This window comes from Seriola aureovittata, chromosome 2, assembly GCF_021018895.1.
Source record: "Seriola aureovittata isolate HTS-2021-v1 ecotype China chromosome 2, ASM2101889v1, whole genome shotgun sequence".
NCBI classification, from domain to species: domain Eukaryota; kingdom Metazoa; phylum Chordata; class Actinopteri; order Carangiformes; family Carangidae; genus Seriola; species Seriola aureovittata.
The window spans coordinates 18,052,620-18,075,284 of NC_079365.1; the positions used below are offsets into that span (position 1 = coordinate 18,052,620).

General features: G+C 41.6%; 1 protein-coding gene across 3 annotated transcripts in view; it reads right to left on the minus strand.

Annotated features, from left to right (window-relative positions):
- cacna2d2a (calcium channel, voltage-dependent, alpha 2/delta subunit 2a) overlaps positions 1 to 22,665 on the minus strand; it is a 141,074-nt gene that overhangs the window by 14,640 nt on the left and 103,769 nt on the right. For all 3 annotated transcript variants that reach the window (XM_056391374.1, XM_056391363.1, XM_056391354.1), the window contains 13 exons: positions 13,182 to 13,232; positions 12,731 to 12,830; positions 11,066 to 11,227; positions 8,976 to 9,086; positions 8,027 to 8,105; positions 4,986 to 5,035; positions 2,534 to 2,623; positions 2,138 to 2,206; positions 1,204 to 1,278; positions 1,037 to 1,111; positions 827 to 898; positions 420 to 491; positions 185 to 246 (listed from right to left, as the gene is read on the minus strand). In XM_056391374.1, coding sequence (XP_056247349.1) covers positions 185 to 246; positions 420 to 491; positions 827 to 898; positions 1,037 to 1,111; positions 1,204 to 1,278; positions 2,138 to 2,206; positions 2,534 to 2,623; positions 4,986 to 5,035; positions 8,027 to 8,105; positions 8,976 to 9,086; positions 11,066 to 11,227; positions 12,731 to 12,830; positions 13,182 to 13,232 — 1,068 coding nt within the window. The remainder of the gene's footprint in view (positions 1 to 184; positions 247 to 419; positions 492 to 826; positions 899 to 1,036; positions 1,112 to 1,203; positions 1,279 to 2,137; positions 2,207 to 2,533; positions 2,624 to 4,985; positions 5,036 to 8,026; positions 8,106 to 8,975; positions 9,087 to 11,065; positions 11,228 to 12,730; positions 12,831 to 13,181; positions 13,233 to 22,665) is intronic.

The window sequence follows — 22,665 nt, forward strand, 5'->3', positions numbered from 1 at the left end:
GATAATGACAGCTACAGTTAACAAACACTGCTGGTTGATGAGCAACAGCTGTCAACTGTAAATCTGACACTTGTGGCTCAAAATGGACGAATAAAAAGTATCAAAGTTGGACTTCACTCACTGGTTCAAGTTGCACAATCTTTTGTGTCTGAGGTCAGGTGACGATGTCTGATTTGTAACCTACCTGTAATCTGTACCATCCACAGGCGTCCATGTGTATGTCCGCATGGCCTCATCGATGTACCTCTGTTGGCAACAACAAAGAGACTCTGGTGAGTAACACTGTCAGAGCCTCGGCACACGTCTCTTCCCAATCATTGGAGGGAAACAACAGATCCCGAACATACTGACTGATTCAGATTCATTACAGGAAGGTGCTACTTTGGATCATGATTGAATCTCATATATTGATGACTTGCCTCATCAACTGACTTAATGAGCGTCTTGATTTTCCTTTGCCCTGATTTGCCATCAATCATCTGTCGGCGGATCTGAAAAGCGAGAAAGAAAGAGAGAGAGAGAGACAGAGAGAGAGAGAGAGAGAGAGAGAGAGAGAGAGAGATGCTGCAGCGTGAGAAGGTGTACAAATACGTACAAAAAACAGAAAAGTCAAAACAAGTGAAAAAATATAAACACTGAATGACACATACATGAAATACGCAAGTTTTCCATTATGATGATGTCTGTGTAAGTTCTCATTCGTCCAGGTCATAGTTATCTCTTTCTCAGATTAAATCGAAGGCAACTGGACAAATACAAGTCCAGTTGCCTTCGATTTAATCTGAGAAAGAGACATTATGATGATGTTTCAAAGATGTTGACTTACCTCCTCCTTGTTGCTGTCCTCCAGCTCTGCGTCCAGAAAGTCCAGAGTGACGGGCTCCCTAAAGTTAATGATCTGAACAGGAAGAGAAAAAACAGGGGAAGATGGAGAGGGAGGCTCATATCAGTCAGGAGGAATAACATCTGACGTTAGCTTCAGGATCAGAAGCAGCAGGCTCATTATACAGAGAGTGGGGTTAACAGTCAGACCAACCTTAGGTCGCAGGTTGGGATGCAGCAGTACGTAGCCATTTGGATCGATGGCAAAAGTGTAACCATTGGCTCCAAGCTGCACAGAGAAATGGTAAATGAAGATTCGATAATCATCAATGTCATCATGAAAGTGATATGAGGGTGACAGTGAATGAACAGCATGCTCACTCTGTACGTAGGGGTCTTCCTTTTGATTTCGTTGATTGCAATATCTACTCCCATAACTCCCAGGATGAGCTGGTTCTATATGAAAAAACACATAAAGCAATTATTAGCATTTTATCCACAACCCCTGCTGACATCAGAAAATCACACAGAGCTGGTAGCTGTGCTGTGAGACTGCTAAGAACATCTCTGTGCCATCTTTTGACTTATCATCACTTTGTGTGCAATCTGATTAGTCCATATTTTCACAGTCTATCTTAAACTGAGTCGCTTTGCAGCAGCGTCACTGCTTTAAGCCTGTGAGATAAGCTCAGAGTAAATACTTTGGTCATGGATACTGGAGGCTGGATGCATCTGTGCTTTTCGGATGATAGTAGATACTACAGATGGTTGGTTGTGATGTCTGCTGTCACCTCAGGGGGGAGGTGTTGCCTAGAAGAGCAGCATCTGCGTGGCTGCCATTACAAATGACTGATGACGGTCAACAACACCAAACAGATGCAACATAAAAGCTGAAACCCCCCTGCCACTGCAGCGCACGTCTCTGTTTGAATAACCTCATACATGTGTAGACGTAACCACCAGAATGACAGAGAAAACATTGTTCTTATATAATATTAATATTACATGAATTTCCCCAAGGGGATAGATAAAATATCTATCTATCTATCTATCTATCTATCTATCTATCTATCTATCTATCTATCTATCTATCTATCTATCTATCTATCTATCTATCTATCTATCTATTTATTAACTATCTATCTATCTATCTATCTATCTATCTATCTATCTATCTATCTATCTATCTATCTATCTATCTATCTAACTAATAATAATAATAAAGGCTTATTAATGCATGAGCTGGGGTATAAGTCATATTGTTTGCTTGTTTGTAAAAGTGTGGCTTTTTGAAGCGTTTAAGTGTTGTTTTTACCTGAGAGCTCACAGTATCTGCAGTGAGGTTGAAGACTGGCATTGTCCCAGTGATGACAAGGCCCAACCCCTAATAAACATATCAGACATCCAATTGATCCAATTAATCTCATGTCTTAAAACATTGCAACGTATTGCATGATTAAAAATCAAAACCAATAAACACAAACAAATAAATCAACTGAAACTTAAATTCACTAAAAACCAGCAAACAAAATACAATGATATAAGATTGAATAGTTCATGACACGACTTTGCCCAAATATCATTTACAAACAAAAGCAGCATAGGGAGTGAACGTTGCATTAGTTTGCAGAAGAAAGATTTGCAGAATCGTACAAAGGTTACTTTAATGATTGATCAAATAAAAATTTTCTGTATTTGTAAGTTCTCTCACCAGTGCGTCCTGGTAGACGTTTGTCCACTGCACCTGCTTTGCTCTAGGCCCAGCCAGCACCATGGGACGGCCCAGGACATCCAGGTACTCCTGCAACAGCAAAAACACACACACACTCGTGTGATGACACAAAATAAACCCTCATGATCAAACAGACGTTTACAGTGCTTGTCATGTACAGACATAAAAAGCAGAGAGCTGGAAGAGCCACCCAATGTTCACGTGTCATAAAACTATAAGACCCTGACCGGCCTCCTCTCTGTCACCACATAAACCAGTGGGCCGCCGGCAGCATCCCGGCCCTGCCGAGCCATAAAGCCTCCAGTCCTGATCCACTCAAGGCTGTTTTTCATCATTATGAAGGAGCTATTAAAAACACATTAAGGGTGTCAATGGCATGACGTGCAAACAGGCCTTTTCTCCCAGAGGCTCTGCTGTCAACGCTGGCACTGTGAGAATGTCCCACAGTGATTGTGAATAGAGGTGAGGGGTTAAGTCTACTAGTAATACATCATATTCACTTTATTCTTTTGTTGTGAGGAGCAACATCATACAAAAGCTGAGATGTCTTTTTGTAAATAACCTATTGATCCATGTCATTTTGGAGACGGTGTGTAATTGGTAAAATTATTGAGCGTGTGACCTCATGCAACCGCACAGTTTGGGGGGGGGGGGGGGGGATCTTCCAGGAACAGGACAGATGCATTGTGAGTTTTTAGTGTCTTGTTGTTGGAACGACCACAGATAGAAAAATTGTTCTTTAACTAAACTGACTGTGTATACTTCTGCCAACAATACTCTTTCAACAGTCAAATGAGTTATGAGTTAACACCAAATGTATATATTTATGTATGAACACAATATATTCAAACACTGAGCAATCAAAAAAGCAGGAGCACTCCCAGGGTCACAATTTCATTTTATAAAACATTAGCGGTTCTTACATGGTGGCATACATTTTGCAGTGAAAAGGGAAATGTTGTTGCAGATTTCTGACCCTTGACACCACCCTTTGTGTATCTATCCTCAATATAAAAAGGGGCGCCCTGTATAAGCGCACGGTGATTTCAGTATTACGCTTTCAACCGTTTGTTTTTCATCGCCGGAACATTGAGGTGCTGACAGGCGTAACCTATTCTATTATTAGCTCAATAAAAGTCCGGTTTAACGCGCCACAGGGAGATATTCCATCAGGACAATGACAGCCAGACCTTTTCACGGGATATAGGGGAAATTTTCCGCCTGGCTAGAACAATCTAGGAAACATAAAAAGTCAGCAACGGCAGATGTGTGGTCCAAAAGGAGACAGAGCCATATAGACTCCAGCAGCCTCCCTGCGCGTTGATTAAATGCTATTGTCTCCCTGGGTATTGTAACAACCATTACTGCAGAAAGTAAACTCATCAGTACGTTCCCCGTAAAGACAAAACATCCTATCTAATGCCTGGCCTGTTATTGTTGCTCCACTGAGACGCTATACAAAGAAACCAGAGTGGATGAAATAAGTCACAAAAAATAAAATTCCGTCACAGGTAACCTTGAGGAAACACAAAATATAGTTTCACTTTATTTTCAAAACTATTCCACTCGTCCTACATAATTGTATGACTCAGGAAAATATGAATAATAATTTTTTTTTTGCCATCTGTAGTCCATCTGTTATTGGAATGTTGTCATTTCAGTCAAGTGAGACTATGTGATGAGTGTGTGATGTTGAAGGGCAGAGTATGGTTAAATAACATAAGGCCCCAATGTGTCTTCTGGGCCTATACAGAGAGCTGTAGTCACCCACTTTCAGAAAACCTATTAGAGTAAGTGGCAGTCCTCTGAATATAAATATGCCAGAGTTAATGGAACAGCTGACAGTCTATTCTGGGGCCTGATCGCTCACCGGGGCTGTGGGGTGGGGTGGGGTGGGGTGGTGGGCGGGTGGGGGGTTGGGGTGGTGGTTGTGCAGTAGCTCCCCCACCTCCCAGCAACTGAGTCAATTTCTACAGCTGGAATGAGGTTATCCCAAGGGCCTCTAAAAGCTCATAGTGCCTCAAGCGAGTGCGATGGGGGTGGAAGGGCCCTGGGTGTGCGATGAACCAGAGGTGTGTGTGTCTGACAGACAGAGAGAGGGAAAGACAGAGAAAGAGAGACAGCAAGAGAAAAAGAGATCTGATCGTCTTTAGATCAGAGCTTCCAAAAAACATTCTCGCAGAAAGACCACAACCATGTTTGTTATCACTCCATCTCCACCTCTGTCCCCTCGTTTCTTTAGTCATCCAGCTATACAGGTCTTCTGTCCCTTTGTTATTGTATACTCAAAGATATCTACAATCTGTGTAATTAACATCAAAGCAAGCATGAAGAAAGAGGGAAGAATGGACTAGCTTCTTGCTTGAAATTGACGTTTTTGTGGATTCATAAAGGTGTATTCAGACGCATGTACGCACTCTATATATCTTACCTGGGTGTTGATTCTGATGGCTCCAATCGATGGAATTTCAAAGTAGTAACCTGAAGATTAAGAGAAAAGAATCGATACAGTATTCCAGCAGAAAGCTTGTGTCCCCTCTGCTTCGTGTTGCCTGCCTGCGTCATGTTCTGTCTCAGAGCTTTACATTTTCAAGAGTTAAAACATTCACAGTGTGTACAAAAGTGATCCATTTGTAGATTGCAGTCTAATCTCTTCAGTGTTATTAGGTACATGTAACACCATCATTTCCAGCCGATGATGTTCAGCCAGACAGTCACGGTAGAGCTTGTGGCCATTGACCTCTCCACACTCATGGTTGTTCTGTAGGATGTAAATGTGGAGGCTCCTTGGGACTGCTGAGCCCCAGGCTCTGCTGCTGCTGATTAGGAATGGAGGAGAGTGACCGACTGGGTCAATAACCACGCCGCTCCCCAAGTTATTAAAGCCATGAGTGTTTATACAAAGAGCCGCGAAATGGAGACAGCATCCCCTGAATGTTAAAAGGCAGAGATGACTCTCATTATTTTGATGCATTATACACTTTGCCACAGTGGTCTGTGTCGAGATTTGGCTCCTCTGTCTCATTCACTTGCACATGGGAGCGTGCAGACATTGTACGCACACGTGCACAGGCATACACATCTCTGCACACGCAGTCGCAGGGTGCAGCTATTTATTATAGTTTTCTTGAGAGCAGCAGTTCGTCCCAGTGCTTTTGGCTGTGTGCCCGAGAGGTGGCATCTGTGGTTGTAGGGCAGAGCTCAGCGAGAGGTGAAGAGACGAAAATACAGGCAGTAACTAAAGAGTAAGAATGTGCCTGTGCTGTGCATGTTAACAACAGCGATCTGCTGCGTGAGGGGCAATTATGATTGTAATCGACAACAAGTTGTCTTTTTGACTCTCATTTACATAATGGCTTAGCACTGTTTTCGGTTTTCCACAAACATCATCACCTGATTTTTGAAGTCATGTGTGTCCAGAGAAAACTCTGGATATTTGGTGTGGTCCAACTAACTGGGGTATAAATTATATAGTATCATATGAGTTGAGTTTGACAATATTGATTATGTCAAGCTTTTTTAATTAAATGTGGATAAGATCTAAACTGTGCTTTAGTGCTTTCTGCATAAAGTAATTGTTATGTTGGTCAAGTGTAATATAGTCACACTGCGTCGAGTATGAGTATGCCCTTTTCTCTTATGTAGACCAGCATGCACTACTTTCTGTTCATATTCAGTTTTCTTGTCTTGTTTGATACAAGCTTTAAACGGTCATAAGTGTACCTAATAAAGATGTGTAACTAATTTCATGCTGTAACTGATATGTTTTAGTATTTTACTTTTATTGTGGATGGTCATCTTGAATTTATGCCACATTTTATTCCCAGTTTTGGATTAAAAGCACCACTTTTATGGAGGTATTAGGATGAACAATGCGGTAGATCACATTTGCTGCTTTTGTATCCTCAATTTCACCTTTTTTTTTTTTTTTGAGGATAACTCTCTTTTCTGTTTTGGATTTTGTTATACTGTTTGAGAGCATGGATAAATGGCTTCATTGTCGTCAGAGTCAAAGTGAGGTTACTTTCTTCTTAAGATAGGCTCGCAGCTCAAGTGAGACTACATCTCCAAGTGGCCTAGTTGTGGGTGTTTGTGCTTCTGTGTGTGTGTTTGCGTATATGTGTGTGTGTGTGTCATGGGTGAAGGGTTAGGGCCTGTGGAAGTGTCAGGGAGCTGGTTCTGTTGGAGTGAGATACCAAAGAGTAATAAGTACTGGAGATATGAGAGGACAGCTCCATTGAGGCTGGTGTGTCAACACTATTGTCTTATGTTGGCATAGACTTTAGTACCATGGTAATCACTACAGTCGCGAGCAGCAGAGAGCATGTTGGCACAGAGGCGTAATCCTGGACTTTCCCCAGCCTGACAGGGAGATGGCACGGTAATCATCCTGCTACCAGACTCCTCCTGCTAATTAATAACAACTTCTGGGGAGATACTTCTGAAGCACTTGGCTCCAGTGGCAATAAGCTAATCAGCAGCAGCAGTTAGCCGAGGCTTCATAAAGACAGCTAAAGGCCTCATAAAGGAGCAGCTTCAGATAAATGGCAACACAGAGAAACTATATTAAATCAAACCACAACAGAGACGAAGGGAAGTGGGTTATGCATTAAAAAACAAACAAAAAAAAAAAACAGTGCTCCAAACTGAGCACAGCAACAACATTCGGAGTTAGGTTGTGCCAAAATGAGCTGAGTCAAGATGAGATTCACTGAGACAATGTTGCTAACAGGAAGAGCCGCTGAGTCATATGGGTTTTCAGACTGTCGGTCAGAGGCAGGGCTGCCTGCTTGTCGGGTTATTTTAGGGACTTTAGCAGCTTTAGATGAATATAATATTGATTTGAGCATCACGTGCAGTAAGACAGACACCTGGATAAATCTTAGTGATGATGGGTTTGTAATGGTGCAGGCCGGTTTAAATATTTCAATTTATTTCACTTATTTTCTGCTTAGAAGTTTCAAGCCTGCTGACCTGGATGTGACCAGAATTGGGCTTTGCTCTATGTGTAACCACACCCAACAAACAGTGATGTCACAGTCTTGGAGTACGTCTTTACATACAATTGATAGATTTATTTATTTAATTACTATTTATGGTTATGAAAAGGGTCCTAAAAAGGTCAACATCATGCTCTCCAAAGCAATAAGAAGATCACACCTGCACTGTTGTGTACTCTTGGTCTTGGCAAAAGTGTTCTCATAAAAATCAAATGTAAAATAGTAATTGTTAGTTCTTTTTTTTTAAAAGATTGATTAGGCTTTACATTTCCTACTTAACAACTACAAGAGTGGAGCTATTTCCAAGTCCCTCCCTTTTTCGCTCACTGCTCCCTATCTAACAGACATGCAGTATTTTACTCTACATAGTGAACAGTAAATTGAAATTTACTTATTAATCATCATCATTTTGTGGCATCACTGAAAGGTGTCATGTTGTTCATGCAAACATGGAAACCTCTTATCCACTTACCTTTATTGGCACATGCTATCCACTGCAAAGGTGTGACATCATAATTATGTTGGCCAACAGAGAAGGTGAACACACGAACCTGGACGGAGAAAACGACAAATGCAAAGAGACAGAGAGGACAAAGGAAACAAATCATTCGAAGGAAATGCAAGAATAATACAGAAAGATGTAAAACAGCCAAAAACCAAAGATCCTGCAGAGACAGCTACTAGAGCAAAACTACACCCCACACACCTACTTCTGGACGGCAATAAGTTCACCGTCATGTGACAACTACTATGCACAAATCTCTACTATGTTTAGATTAGCCTCCCAGTCAACTCACACAACTGTCTCCAACGCAAGACTGCAGTGAGAGAGTTGTCAAACTGCAGATTATTCCTGTATGACAGCAGCCGTCAAGAGGGAACTCGATAGTAATGGATATCAGAATAAATATTGGTGGAGCTGTGAAATGGGGGAAAGGAGGGGGGAGTGACAACAAGACAGGAACAAAGACACAAACTCACTATCTATTGGCTGTAATTTTCATAGGCTCTGATGATAAAGTGGCTAATTAGTCAGCAGGTCAGAGCTGTTAACACCAGCAGCAAAACAACAAAAGAGACAGAAGAGGAGAGAGGGAAAGAGAAACAGACTGAGAGAAGGGAGGACAAAGTTGAAGACTAAAGAGATGAATCACAAGAGGAAAAAAAGCCTGAATCAGAACAGCCAAAATGGAAGTGAAGAAAGCTTGGAGAGGATGTTATGTGCACAGATTGGAGTGCTTGGCATGTCTGACAGCCTAACTAACACAACCGCCTGTGCTATAATGAGACAATGTCAGCAGAAAACAGTGGGAGATGGGGAGAGAAAAGGACCTGCTAAGACAGTTTCTGGACATGCATGATCTCTTGGGCTGGCAGAGCGAGTAGATGACTAGATAACGGCCTTATGGGGACCGACTCACTGTTTTGTTGGGCCAGTTGTACTTCTCAAAGATTTCTTGTGCACGATCCTCCCCGCCATCTGTAAACATCATTATCATCTTATTGCAGTTGGCCCGCGGGGCGCTGCTTTCCTGTGGCACATGAAGAGAGAAGAGGGAGGAGAGAAGAGCAATGAAAGGGAAAGAAGAAGAGAGACACAGGAGTTAGAGAACACAGTAAAAGGGGAAGGTGGTCAGGCTAGAACAGTGTGCTACTATAGTCAAAGAAACAAAGGGTTTTACAAAGTTTACACGATATAAAATATAACATTAGTTATCACCGTGACACTTTAACCCCGCTATTTAGCATTTATAAGCAGCACATAAATATAATAAATGGTTCATAACACAATATAATGTAGTTGTAATTTAAATATGTGTGTGTAATTTATGTATCAGCAACTATAACCTCTGCTGTGGACACCCATAAGGGGAGGCTGGTGTATAACAGTGTCGTGAAACAGGTAAACCGTGTTGATGGTATTTGGACACGCCATCAAGGCTCCACAGGATAAAGGTGATATAGGCTCATTTATGCTTGGAGCACAGAATGGTAGTAGGAGCTTTTTTGCACTGTATATCTGAAAATTTGTAATTTGTAAATTTGACTCCAGATATAAACTAACTGCAGGACACAACTCAAAAAACAAATAAATGAAACTGTATATTTTCAGTTATTATGGGGGTTATGATTATAGTTTCTATGGGTATTATTTAAGGGCATTGGCAAAAAAACTAAAACTGCTAATTTAAAGGATGGCATAGATGCAATGGTAATATGGGGATAGTTTCTTGGCAGATTCATTTCTTTTGGAAAGTAGTTGTAAGATGGGACTTCTTCATGGGACCTTTTATGAACCCAACTGGCGGTGGACTGTTGAGATTTCATTGCTGGTAATACCAACCTGTAAATTTTAAGGTGTACCATGGAGCAGTTGTAATGTCACTTTAAATGAATTAACTACTTCTACATCATACAAGCATGAGATGAAAGGGGTTTGTACTGGAAATTTATTCAATTCCCTATCAAGGTAAAAAATACTATTCTTTTATCCAAATATTTATTTATTTTCTTATTCTTTTCTGGTGCAGTGGAACCATCTAATCCGCTCTCAGCTTTCATTTTTTGCTTTTCATCTACATTTACAAATTTCCCAGTTGGGAGGCACGCGCTTCCTCATATTATCATGATTTTAGGATTTCATTTAAAGCATACAACATTATTCTATTGTTAAATTTGATTGTGTCAGATGCACTTTCACAAGCATTTCAGGACTATATGCTCATAGCCAGGCACCAGTGTTTAGCATTCAGCTTTCATAGCCCCCCCCCCCCCCCCCCCGTGTCTGCACGGCAGCTGCCATTGATATGCAGGCCAGCGGCATGTCAATCTGACAAGATTCTAATAAAGATAAATAATATTGCTACAATTACATATTTTTATTGTGCTTCTGCCACCAATCATGGGAGTGAGTCTGCCACAGACAGCGATTAAAGGGGCCTTTTTATTTCTCATTCTGCTGGCAAAAGAAGTAGGGGGGGTGGTGGGTTGGGGGGGTGCAGCCGGCACTTGGCTCTATGCCGCCAACCCCACCAGAGGAATATAAAGTGTCTGTGGCTGATCTCCTCTGGGCTGCGCTCATCAATCATCCCATCAGAGCCCATTAGGGTGGCAGCCTCCTAAAATACACAGCAGCATACGGAGCTGAGGCAGCACCTGTGTTGAGAGCACGTGGACGCCCGCTGCTGACAGACCGCACGACTGTGTTGGCTGCTGCAAACGCTAGCGTCACTCCATCGCAACAGCAGTTATAATCAGACCAATCTTCAACAATAACAGAACTCTGGAAATGTCTTTTACAAACCTGAGCCACTCACTGTCAGCACAGTTTTATCACTGTAAGTTCAGTTTTATTAATTGGATTAGACAGTAACTGTGGCAGAATGTACTGAAGCTACAGTACATAGTTCCAGCATGTTATCTAAGACCTTCTGGAAGCGCACAATTTGTCAACCACAGACAAACATCCACCCTCGCGTTGCCCTGCCCTGAAACTGTTGTTGGTTCTTACATTGAGAAGCTGTTCAAAGGCGAATGTGAAGCCGGACTTGTAATCTGTAGTTCCTTTGGCTTGCATATGCATGACGGCCTCCTTGAAGATCTTCTTGTTACGAACGTTGGCTTGGACCAAAGTCCTGAAGCAAGGAACAACAGCGTCGGCCTTCTCGTTGAACTAGAGGGTTGAATGCAAAAACACATGTGAGTATACCATATGCATACTAGCTTTTCCTGACAAAAATAATACCCACAGTTTTACTAAATTTAAGTTGTTATCCAACTGTTGTAAGACTGTGTATTTCTGTGTTTTCTCTATGATATGTGTGTGTAGTTCATGGCGGCAGGATGCAGACGTGGGTGTGTGCAGATGTAAGCTGCCCTGCTACTCTCTGGCTGGCAGTAAACACTGGTAATTACAACTTTCCACACAAAGAACAGGTGCACCTGAAACGCCAGTGCAAACCACTGAACAGAAACCCAGCCAAGGTAATATCATCTGTCTCATCTCATCCACCAAATTAGCCTAAAGGTGTGCGTGTGTGTGTGTGTGTGTGTGTGGCATATATATTTCTTCTTGTGTGCAGTGTCTATGTCTATGTGTGATTACAAATATAAACAGCAATGTCTGTAATAGCAGGTTTCAAATGTTGTTTCTTTTTGAAGGTCAACTTCAAAATCTACTGACATTTTCAGGCCAGATTGATGTAAAACGTTATGTGTGCAAAAAGCTGACATTTCTCACAGGTTTGTGTTGTTTCATATTTAAATTAGCAAACAAAGAAATCAAAGACACAAAAGTATTCGGAGCCACATATTCAAGAATCATCACTCAGTTACTTCTAAATATCCCATAAAAGGTTGTGATATAAAGTAGAGAAAGGGATTAGGAAAAGAAACACGCTGGTTTACATCTACTATCTGTAATAAATAAAAATAAAATAGTCCTTTGAAATAAATGCTGTATTATTGCAACTAATTATATTGGCATTACATGAGTGCGGCCACAGTTTGTCATAAAGAAGTGTACTGAAGCGGCAGACTCAAGAGATGGTGTCTTATGATTATTTTCAGTTAATTTTTTACTTATTAATGTCTTTTGTGTTTACAAATATTCCACAGCAAGCTTTTGTAAGCCCTCACTTTCTTTATTGGGGTGAAAATCAGATGCGTTCCCACCCAGATTACCATGCTCATTTCTTGCTCTTAGAGCTGGGATTTAGAGGCATACAGTGGCTAAGAGCAATGGATTATGAAGGATTACTGAAGGAAGTCTCCAAACAGAGCCACCAAACCAAGCATGTGGACATGTGTGTGAGTGTACGTGTACGTGTTTGTGTGTGTGTTATCTGTCCTGCAATATAGGATAACGTTAATATTCCCCTAAACATTAGTCCTAATAGAAAGCTTAGTAATCAGCAGAGAGTGAAAGAGACAGACGGGCAAAATCCCACATGGACAACAGTGATGCAGGAAGAGCAAATACACTGTAATGAGGGAAGTGTAGTGTTTCCACTGCAAGCAAACAACTGGGAGCAGTATGAGCACACTGTGCCGTTTACTGACTCCCTGCTTGATTACCACCTGCTTAATGAATACTACAAATATTTGTGTGATTGTTGGTTTCAGAAGTGATTTGAATGATTCATTGCAAATCATGATCTACCAAACTTCTACTTACCCTGGCCACATTCACATAGTCATCATCTGACAGAGTGTCCAGCATCTCCACAACAGAGGTTTTCATGAGCTTCAGAGTGAGTCCGCTGACACTTCCGCTCCTGCAGAAAAGAAGCAACGAAGCACTTAGAGGCTCAGTTAGAGGAAAACAGGTCTGAATCTTGGGAGCTTCGTTTATGAATACACGTTTTTCTGCTCATGTCCCTTTCTAAAAGTCACCGGGGACTGGTTTCATCCTCTGACAAAATTTTCCTTACTCAGACATGCACTCAAAGTAGCAGTATGTAGTAGTATGTTTTAGTCAGTAGTACAGTGGCAAATGGATGAGGAGAGGTCGCTTTCCTCTAACTTTAGACTTTCCTCAGACCAACAGGTGGCACTAGTGCCCTTTGAAGGAGCCACACTCTCTAGCCAGGGAGTAATGTTGAAAGAGGAGGCAGTGAGACACTCACACATCCACAATGATGACCATGTCCTTTGGAGACGATGCACCTTGGATATACCTGCACAAAAGACACAAAGAATGAGCTTTAATTTGTTCCCATAATCTTTGTGAACTGCACTAAAGAAAGAAGCCAAAGTCGCAATGAGCTGAGCCATGATAATATGAAACGACCATGGCTGAGCCCACTTAAGCTACAGAATACAGAAAAGGCTTATGTGCTTAGAAGAGTTAATAAGTTGTGGTATATAGTATACTTCAGTGTTGGCAACAGCTACTGTCGGCGGACTTCGACAGAGATACTCCTCCATTCTGAATAACAATGCCTACTCTAAATAATTACTGCATAAGCCACAGTAATTGCTAGTTTATGGTCTAAGTATATAATAATATATTCACAACAATGGTCTGTACTGGACTGTAACCTCTTAACCACACAAGCCATCACTGTAACAACAGCCTCTTTTACAAACCTAGTACTCTGTCCAAAAGATACTAAATTTAACATAGTATATATCAACAACGTCTTCATACAGTCTTTAACACCTATAACCCAGTGACAATGGCTGATATTCTTTTGTTACGTGTTCAAAAATGCTTCTCATATTCAGATATTACTGTCTTTAATGCCAATAGGTTAGTACATTCTATTTCCAGTACCAATCAACATGATCAAATAGGTTTTGCCAAATTAAAAGTCATTTTGCTGTTTGGAGTGAATGATCTACCTTAGTCTGACTTAAAGGAAATAAAAGTACTCACTCTGTTAAAGGAAAAAGAAATGATTTTAGAACTTAAAATGAGCACAAATGACTAATTAAAATTGAATTTTTTGCAGTGACGCGATGGTGACTCACACAATGTAATATGCTTTATATTTAGTCACTTGAAATTTATATAAACTTGTCGAGGAGCAGCATGAGTGGTGCTGACCTGTGCTGTGGAGAGCCTGTGCTGAGCTAAGTGCCGTCAGTAAAGTAAGATGGCTGATGTTCTGTCCTTTAATGACTCATCACTTGGGCGTCAAACACATTATTTACTGTGGCGGTCCCTTTGTCAGGGGGAGACACAAGCTGCTTAAGACCATTATGCTTCTGCTGCAAAGAAACTCCTAAAATAGGTGCTGTTCTTGGTGCGTGTTAGCCACGGCACAGCGTAGGCCCACAAAGCAGCGACGGCACTAAACTAGCAAGACCAGACAACTTGTCCTGGTGGAGACTCACAGGTAACATCTGTCCGCAGTGGAGAGAGGATGATATACGGAGCAAAATCAAAAATTCCCTCGTTCTGCTCCAGTGGCAATTAAATTCACATTTACCCCTGATACAAAGGGAGCTGACATTGATGGACATTACAGGCTTTTCTATGGCACACAGGGAGGGGGGAGAGAGGAGTTTTTCAAATATGAGTACTAGTCTGACATTCTGAGGAGCGAGCAGGCAAGCAGTTAGCAGCCGTCTTAGGCAGAGGCAGAGTAATCATCAGGGGTCTCTTTCTGCTGATTATCAGCCATTCCGCTGAGTGTGGAGAGAAGCCAGCTGCCTGTGGGCCAGAGAGGCTCTGTTCTTATGCTCGGCCAAGCTGATATGGAGGTAGAGCAACGGAGCCCCGGTAGGCTTCGCCACTGCTACCACAAGTCTCAGCGCTCCCACTCACTGGCAGGCGCCACTCCAACCTGCAGAATGACCCCTGACCTGAGTTGAAGTGACGTCCCTCAGCACACTGCCTGGGCTGCTCAAATCCGGTTTTCAGACACAACCCGGGCCCCACTCTGCTGAAAAGCTGCCTGGAAACCCCCAGATGGAGCAGGGACTCGGCAGCACCAGCACTGCCTCGCAAGAGGTCGATTAACTGAGCATGCCCAGAGTGAACATGGGCAAAATGTGTGTATGTGTGAGGGAGAGGGGGGGAGGGAGAATCCAATTATTTTCAATAATAAAGAATGCCACATCAAAGGTAGAACTTCCGCAGCTCTCCACAACTGTGTGGCATATGAAATCAGGTCTGGAACCATGAGGCATATTGGCATGCTTGACTTTTATCAATTTAATTACTGAAATCTTAATTTGAGGGAGTGAGAGGGAGAGGGAGAGGAGGAGAGATCTGAGACTCCACACAGTGGCGGCTTCTTTCTTTCGAGCGGATGGGGTTTGTGAAAGCAATCATCGATGCAGGACGGAAACTCAGTCAGAATGTGGCCCACGTCTCCATTCCCTCAGGCTCATGGACGGAGACACCCTGTCTGGAGATTGAAGGAGGGTCATTTGGTGACGGCTGATGCCTGTAGACCAACTGCAGGATTTCATTAACTTCTCTGGTCAGCCTATTTCTCATAGAGGAGAATGGTCCTTTAATGGGACTTCAAGTTATTTTGAAGGGGCTAAATGTTAATTATACGGCAATGCAGACTTCTATTACTCAGTCATTATGGGTCATCTCACAATGTAAAATCTCACAATGGTAGACTGTGTAAACTTTGGCCCTAAAATCTGCTGAGAAAATATTACTTTCAAGCAGATCATTTTTCTCTAACTGTGAAAGAGGCAGCATTGATCAGCAGTAATGGGTTTAAGAGGAATGTGTGAGCAGTGATGGAGTAGAGAAAAGTAACACATGAGCCAGAATAGCGTCACTCAGCACTGAAGCTATAGTGCTGCCATGGCTGATCTTCCCTGCAGATTGTCTTGGTGTATCAGCACTGCTTCTCTTTCTCTCCCTTTCCATTGCCTCAAGTACGATTGAATTTTTCTCTGTGCCTCTGAGCAGAGAACATCAGGATCAGAGAGAGGGGGATGGACTCAAGGATTTTTAGTCTCCAGGCTGATACGCAGTTCTACGGTTCTGACAGATAAAAATCATGAATTGAGGCCGGTATCAGTGTATAATTCTCCACATTTTGACTCATGGATCCAGATGTGTTGTTTCTGCATGGATTCCAGTCAGTAATTACCTCTCAGCTTCTGCCCACTGATGCCATTCTTTCCCTGTCATTACCCAGTCTCCTGCGTGCCAAGACCAGGTGACAAGCAGATGGGCCTGGCTGGTGCTGAACTGAGCCCTGTCGCCCATTCTGTCCCACAGCGACACAACCATCAGCCAGTAGACTCAACATATCAGCCTATGGCCTCTCTGTTCACTCACTGAAAGTTATGGTCAGCATCTGACCACTGGTGCTGAGCCACCATAACTAGTGAGAGCACATTATTTTGACACCACTATTGTATGCACATATGAGGATCTTGTTCACTCTGAGCACCTTAACGAATTAGATAAACTAATGTCAAAGTTCTCCTTCCAAGTCCAGCGCCCCTTTAAATCAACCTGTTTATTATACCTGTCCATCATCTACAGATATTTACATCAAATCGCACATCTCATAAATTAGTATCTGAAATATCAGACTACTTTGTTGGCAATGTGAGTGTAACTGCCTGGTTGTAAAATAAAATATTGCAGTTTAACAATGTTCAGCTAAAGGGACCATAACAATAAAACAACCATACAAACAAGCAACTAAATTTTGGTTATGTAGTCCTTAAAATACATACAATAAAACCTAAAAGCCTCTAAGACCACAACAAAGAGATGTTGTACGGAGGAAATACATTTTTCTCTTATTTTGCACAAACACAGTTTCTTTTGCTATAAAATAGAAATTTACTGAGAAAATGCCTTTGATCCTTGTTCGAATGATCAGGTGTTCAATAATCTAATAGTTGTTACAACCCTACAAAGCAGCATTAATTGTACATACAATAAGACTGTGACACAACATTTTCTGCAATTTACATCTGTTTTGATTGTTTGAAATAGCTTATTGATTGTTTTTTTTTATGACAAAAAGGGGGTCAGTCAATAGATAGAAAATTTATTGAAATCAATTTGAAATATTGATTATGTTATTTATCAACAAAATGTAAAACCTTTGCCAGATCCAGCTTCTCATATGGGAGAATTTAACTGCTTTTCTCTGTTTTCTGTTGCTTTAAATTGGATCTTTTTTGGTTTTGAACTGTTGGTCAAACAGAACAGTCAAAATGTAGACATCACCTTGAGCTCTGAGAACTCGTGAGGAGCATTTTTGACTATAATTTCTTATAGACTAAGTGATTAATCAAAAACAGAATTCATGGTAGATAAGAGAAATAACTGTTAGTCACAGCCCTTAAGCAAAGTATGGAGTTCTGCTATATAGCACAGACGGCAACAGAGGTCATTTGAGTTAATAGTTAAACGCAAGTAATTGCTTAAGTTAAAGTGGCGGTTGTTTTTTTGTTTTTTTGTGATATATTATTAACCGAATAAATCAAAAAGCAAGTCTGGCCACAGCAGCAGTAGTGACTTGTATGCACATAAAAAATACAAGAGAGCCATAACATATATCATGTATGTCATGAAATAACCGTGTTCACACTATTACAAATCTGCATGTGACATTATGTACAATCATGGTAAAGTCTGATACGTGTGTGTGTTAGACATATGCTCTTTACACTGAGGTGGAACGAGGTATTGCTCTAAATGAGAGGAGATTAAAGCAGCAGCATTCACAGCCGCCCCAGCCTTACAACCCGCGACCAACGCCCCCCCCACCCCCCCCACAGCATAAATCTAAAAGAAATGCATTATACAAGCAATGAACACAATGACATATTCTTCGTTGTGGTGATTGTATTTCACTCCTTTTGCAGCAGTCCGGTAAAGGAGTCTCATTGGAATTCATGAAATAGTTTTATCATGGCACAGCGTTGTAAAATCAATACATTAACTGTGCCGGGGGCCTAACTCTCTCAGGAGATTGTGTTTATGCACCCAGACACATTCCACAAAGTGTTGTGCATTACATTTAAATGGAGGAATTATCTACGACATACATTTCAGATACATGCAATAGATACATGCAGCATGATACATGGAGTGGCTTCGGCTCATTTTATTGTGCTACAGCAAGTGTTGCAGAAAAGCTTACTGTGTGTTGCGTGTGTTGGTTTCACTGCTGAACGATGTTTCTTGGCTGCACTGTACAGTACATATACCTAATGAGTGGGATGTATATACAGTACCTTCAGTATTGTGTGTGTTTGTCCACTATAGTGTGTGAATTTTCTCCACAGTGCGAGCTCCGATATACATGCATCATATTCACCATACCATAATGGGAGAACTGTATATAGCACAGAGAAACTGCTAGTGTGTATGCATATGTGTGCGTTGTAGGTGTGTTTGTGTGCATGCTCCCAAGTGTGTGTGGATTTGTGTTGTGCTGATGGGCTTATTATTTTATGGACTGCTGCTCTTTTAGTGCTCCTGTGGATGTGGCAGGCGAATAAAGATTGAATTAAGATAAAAATATAGGAGGACGGCGTCCAGAGAGCCTGCAGGAGAAAGAGATGTTGTCTGCCTTTTATTTATTCCACTTTCTGTTGATTATTGGAAGTGTTGGTACCAACATTCACATTTCCATATTTTCGGTTATGTCTAAGAAGAACACACAAAATTCTACGCTAAATTTTTCCACCACTTTCCTTGCTAAGTACAGAGTATTGAATTAGCCCCACATACTGGAATACATCAGTATCAATTATTAGTAGACAAGCAGTAGTCTGTTATTGCTGCTCTTAAGACAGAACAAAATAATCTTCTGCTGTGTCTCTACATGTTCACTCAAACTGAAATGTCAAATTTTTGATTGGGACGCTCCTAGTAAGACTGCTAAAGCTTTGTGTCTCCTTCAGTCTCACCAATAACACACCAGCAAGTGGGGTGAAGAGAGTGAAAAGCATGGAGTATGAAGAACAACTGAAGGAAAAGAATGAAATATGGAAGAGGTGACGCTCAGGGCTCTAGATATTGGGAATGGTATTTTGGGGAGCCTCAGCTTTGAGGATTGACTAGTAGTCATAATATTTACAAAGAGGTTAGATTGACTTTTTAAAGAAATCAATATGTGATATAGCCTACATGCCGTTGTGAACCTGGGAGGTAATGGGATCTTTGCAACGCTTGGCTAACAGGGCTCCTTGCCTGTCTCTGGTTACTTCTCTCTTCGCCCTTTCATTTTCCTCTCTCCCTCTGCCTGACTTCTCTCTCTGCTTCGCTTCCCTTGATATCATGAACAGACATTATAATGGACAAATGTTAATAATTAATGTCAGAGCAATTGGAGACAATTAAGTGTGTTGACTGGACCATTAATTTTCCTGGGGCTGTTGGTGGGGGAGCAGACGGGGGAGAGAGAGAGAGCCCATCTGTAGAGGCAGACGGCCCACCGATCTTTTTTGTAAGAAGTGCACCTGGTCAGCTCCGGCCAGGTCAGCCACGCCACCGTCCATCCGTCCCAGTGAAGCTACAGGTCTATTACGCTACAAACTGGCCATGAATTCTGGCCGCTACTTTCATTCTCCACAGTAAATTACAGCTTTGACTGGGTGACGAGTCCCCGGAGACGGTGTTAGTGCAAACATTACTGAAGCATGTTCAATTGATTGCATCTGTGTATTCCGGTGGCTATACCAGTATTTGCAAAGCTACTTTATCTATCTGGTAAATTAGCCCATGTGATCCAATGTATCCATTAGTTTGTGAGAGGAGAAGAGCGGATAGATGGGTGGGAGACAGTGTGTGTTTGTCTGTACATAATTCACTGGACATATATGTAAAGCCTTTTGTGTCTGTAAGTGTTTCTGTATCCTTGGTGTTTGTTTTGACTTTTTTGTACAGAATTGCACTTACCAAGAAAAGTGACATTTAAATTTTACATTCCATGTGATGTTTTTATGGTTTCTTTTCTTTTTTAGTCTGTACTTTCTGTACTGTCTCTATTTTCTGCAATGACGTGGCTTTTGGTAATGTTACTCCATATAATACTGATACTCTATACTTCATACATTTCTCCATGTTGTGATTTTTATCATAGAGTAAATTAGAGATCATCACAAATAGACCTGCGAGAAAGAGACAGCTAATGCTAGCTACACCTTCCTACTTTGTACAGTATGGGACGAAAACAGCGCTGAGTGTGTGGGATGAGCCTATGACTCAGCTAGTGTTGACATGAACCAGCAAAAAGTAACATTTAATGCAAATCTCTGATAACATTGGAAGCTAGCGTCCACTTTCAGAGCAGAAGCTTATTAGTGTAGCTTACTAGCTTCCACTACGATTGGAATAAAACTACACAATATGGGTCCTCTAAACGTCTGAATGTTGTAAAGGGAGAGACAGCTTAAAGTGAGACTATTTCCCCTTTTAAAAGAAGAAAAAATATTTTTTTTGTCTTGCATATGAAAGGCTAACATCATCCCCAGCGGGTTTGATGATTTGGTCTGGTATGACCAGTATCTTATTGCTATCTAACTAAAGTTTGCTAGATATTTCCAACCATCACAACCATCATAACCATCACAGTGGTAGGTTCAATAGCAAATGTAAGATAGCCCCTCTTCAAATCTCGGTTGATAGGCAATGATATGTGGGTTTATTGAAAAAGGAAAAAAATGTTTCCGGCTCTCAGATGTCTGTTAACTGCTTCTATGGGAAACACCTAAAGCTTAGATGCTACTTCTACAAATGTCCAAATTCTGTTTTATCCTCTTTTGGATATATGTACAATAACTGTGTTACTGTCCCTGTGACGGATCCTGCTATCTCATCCTGTAACATGACGGGCTTACCTAACCCCTGTAGACTGTTTTTGTAACTCGTGTGATTGGCCGACCTCTCCAGAGAATGTCAGTCGGGGAGACAGCATGTTAGACTATAATCACACAAGTCTGACCTGACATATAATGACACTCCCTGCCACGGCCCCGCCACTCAGCGCGGCTGGGCACAAGTTGCTAAGCAACAGGCCACAGGAAATGTCGAAGGCTCCGACATGAAGAAAAGCTCGACAGAAATGACAGTGACAAACATGGAGGACCAGGGGGGTGACAAGGTGTTCCTCTGCGCAAAAATACACCTCTTCCTCTGTCTAACCTCGTCACAGATGCTGCCGCTGCTCAGCAGTCCCCCTCTTCTTTCTCTTTCCTTGTTCCTTCCTGTCTCCGGGAAGAGTCACCCAGTCAAAACATGTGTAAGACAATAAAACTTGGGTGTACTTTGGTTATTGTGCTGACAGATCAAAGACAGGATCCCTGTTTTAAGTTGTCCTGTTACACAGTGCCTTGTGTTTTCCAGCATTTTTCATGTTTATCGTGTTGCCTACTGTGACAGTGGGGCACTATGGAGACTGTCTTCGGGTATTAACTTAATTAAATTGTCAGGGAACACCTTGTTAGTCTGATGATTACAGATAGACTGAGGTGTTAGGCAATCCCTTTGAATGTTTTCATTAAAGGGCTTAAAATCTGTGTACGATCTTAATGTAAACAAAAGTGTCATCCAGTAAGAACCTGGTATCACTGATAGACAGGCCCCTTGGTTATATATCTGAATGTCTTGGAGTGATACGACAATACAACCACAACATTGTGAGGAAGATGTAAACTGTGTAAACTTTAGTCAATTTAATCTTCGTTTGTTTTTATGCTGTTTTTAATTTTACAGTTTCTGTAGTTTTATGTTGTTTTTATCTATGGTTTTATTCTATGGGTATTTACTTCCCTTGTTTTGGTAATCAGCGCTGGTTGGTTAGGATGGGAACACCGTCATTTTTATATTTTTATGGATCACTAAATTAAACCTTAAACCTTGAACCTTGACTGGGCCTTTTAAACGTCACTTACACATCAAATGATTTCTAGATTGAGGATTTTGGACCTTGACTTTCATACAAACTTAACCAGAATGCAAAGATTTCTGTTGCTTGTCTTTTGCTTGTTCGGCCTGAGCTCGTTGACTTCATCTGACAGCCTGGCCTGACCTCAAACAGCCACTCAGGCTGAGCTGGACCGAGACAGAGAGGGAAAACGGGGTCAGGTCTAATCAACTTTGCTGCCATGATTATGTCCAGTTCACTCCAACCTGTAACCAGGCAACAGGCAGTGCTGCCACAAAGCCGATGTGACAGTGGCAGGTAGATTGAACATGGAAGGATGGACAGGAAGCCAGGGCGGGTGGGTGAGGGGGCTGTTTGGCCCGACGCAGCCTAGTTCTGTCCAGCCTGTCACACTTGCCCACTCCGGCACTGTACAGGGATCAGCTGTTGCACTAAGAACCACAGGCAAAGGTGGCCACTTTAAACAAAAACATTAGCCCCTATCTTGTTTTGTCCCTGTAGCAAAATACAGTGCATTCTTCATTATCACTTACTGAGATAAATATGGGTCAGGAAGATGTTTTGATCTCATTCCATTAAACAATACCCTTTATTTAGCTGTAGGCTGGAGGGAGCACAGGAGGTCTACAGGAGCCAGAGACAAAACACTGTAGAGGATTCTTAGTACAAGACTGAATTTAAGAATTAAAGCCTTTCTTTTATACATGTGGCTACAGTCACAAAGCCGTCTTAATGTACAGACATGCCTTCAGCAGCCAGTTTAGGAAAATTATCT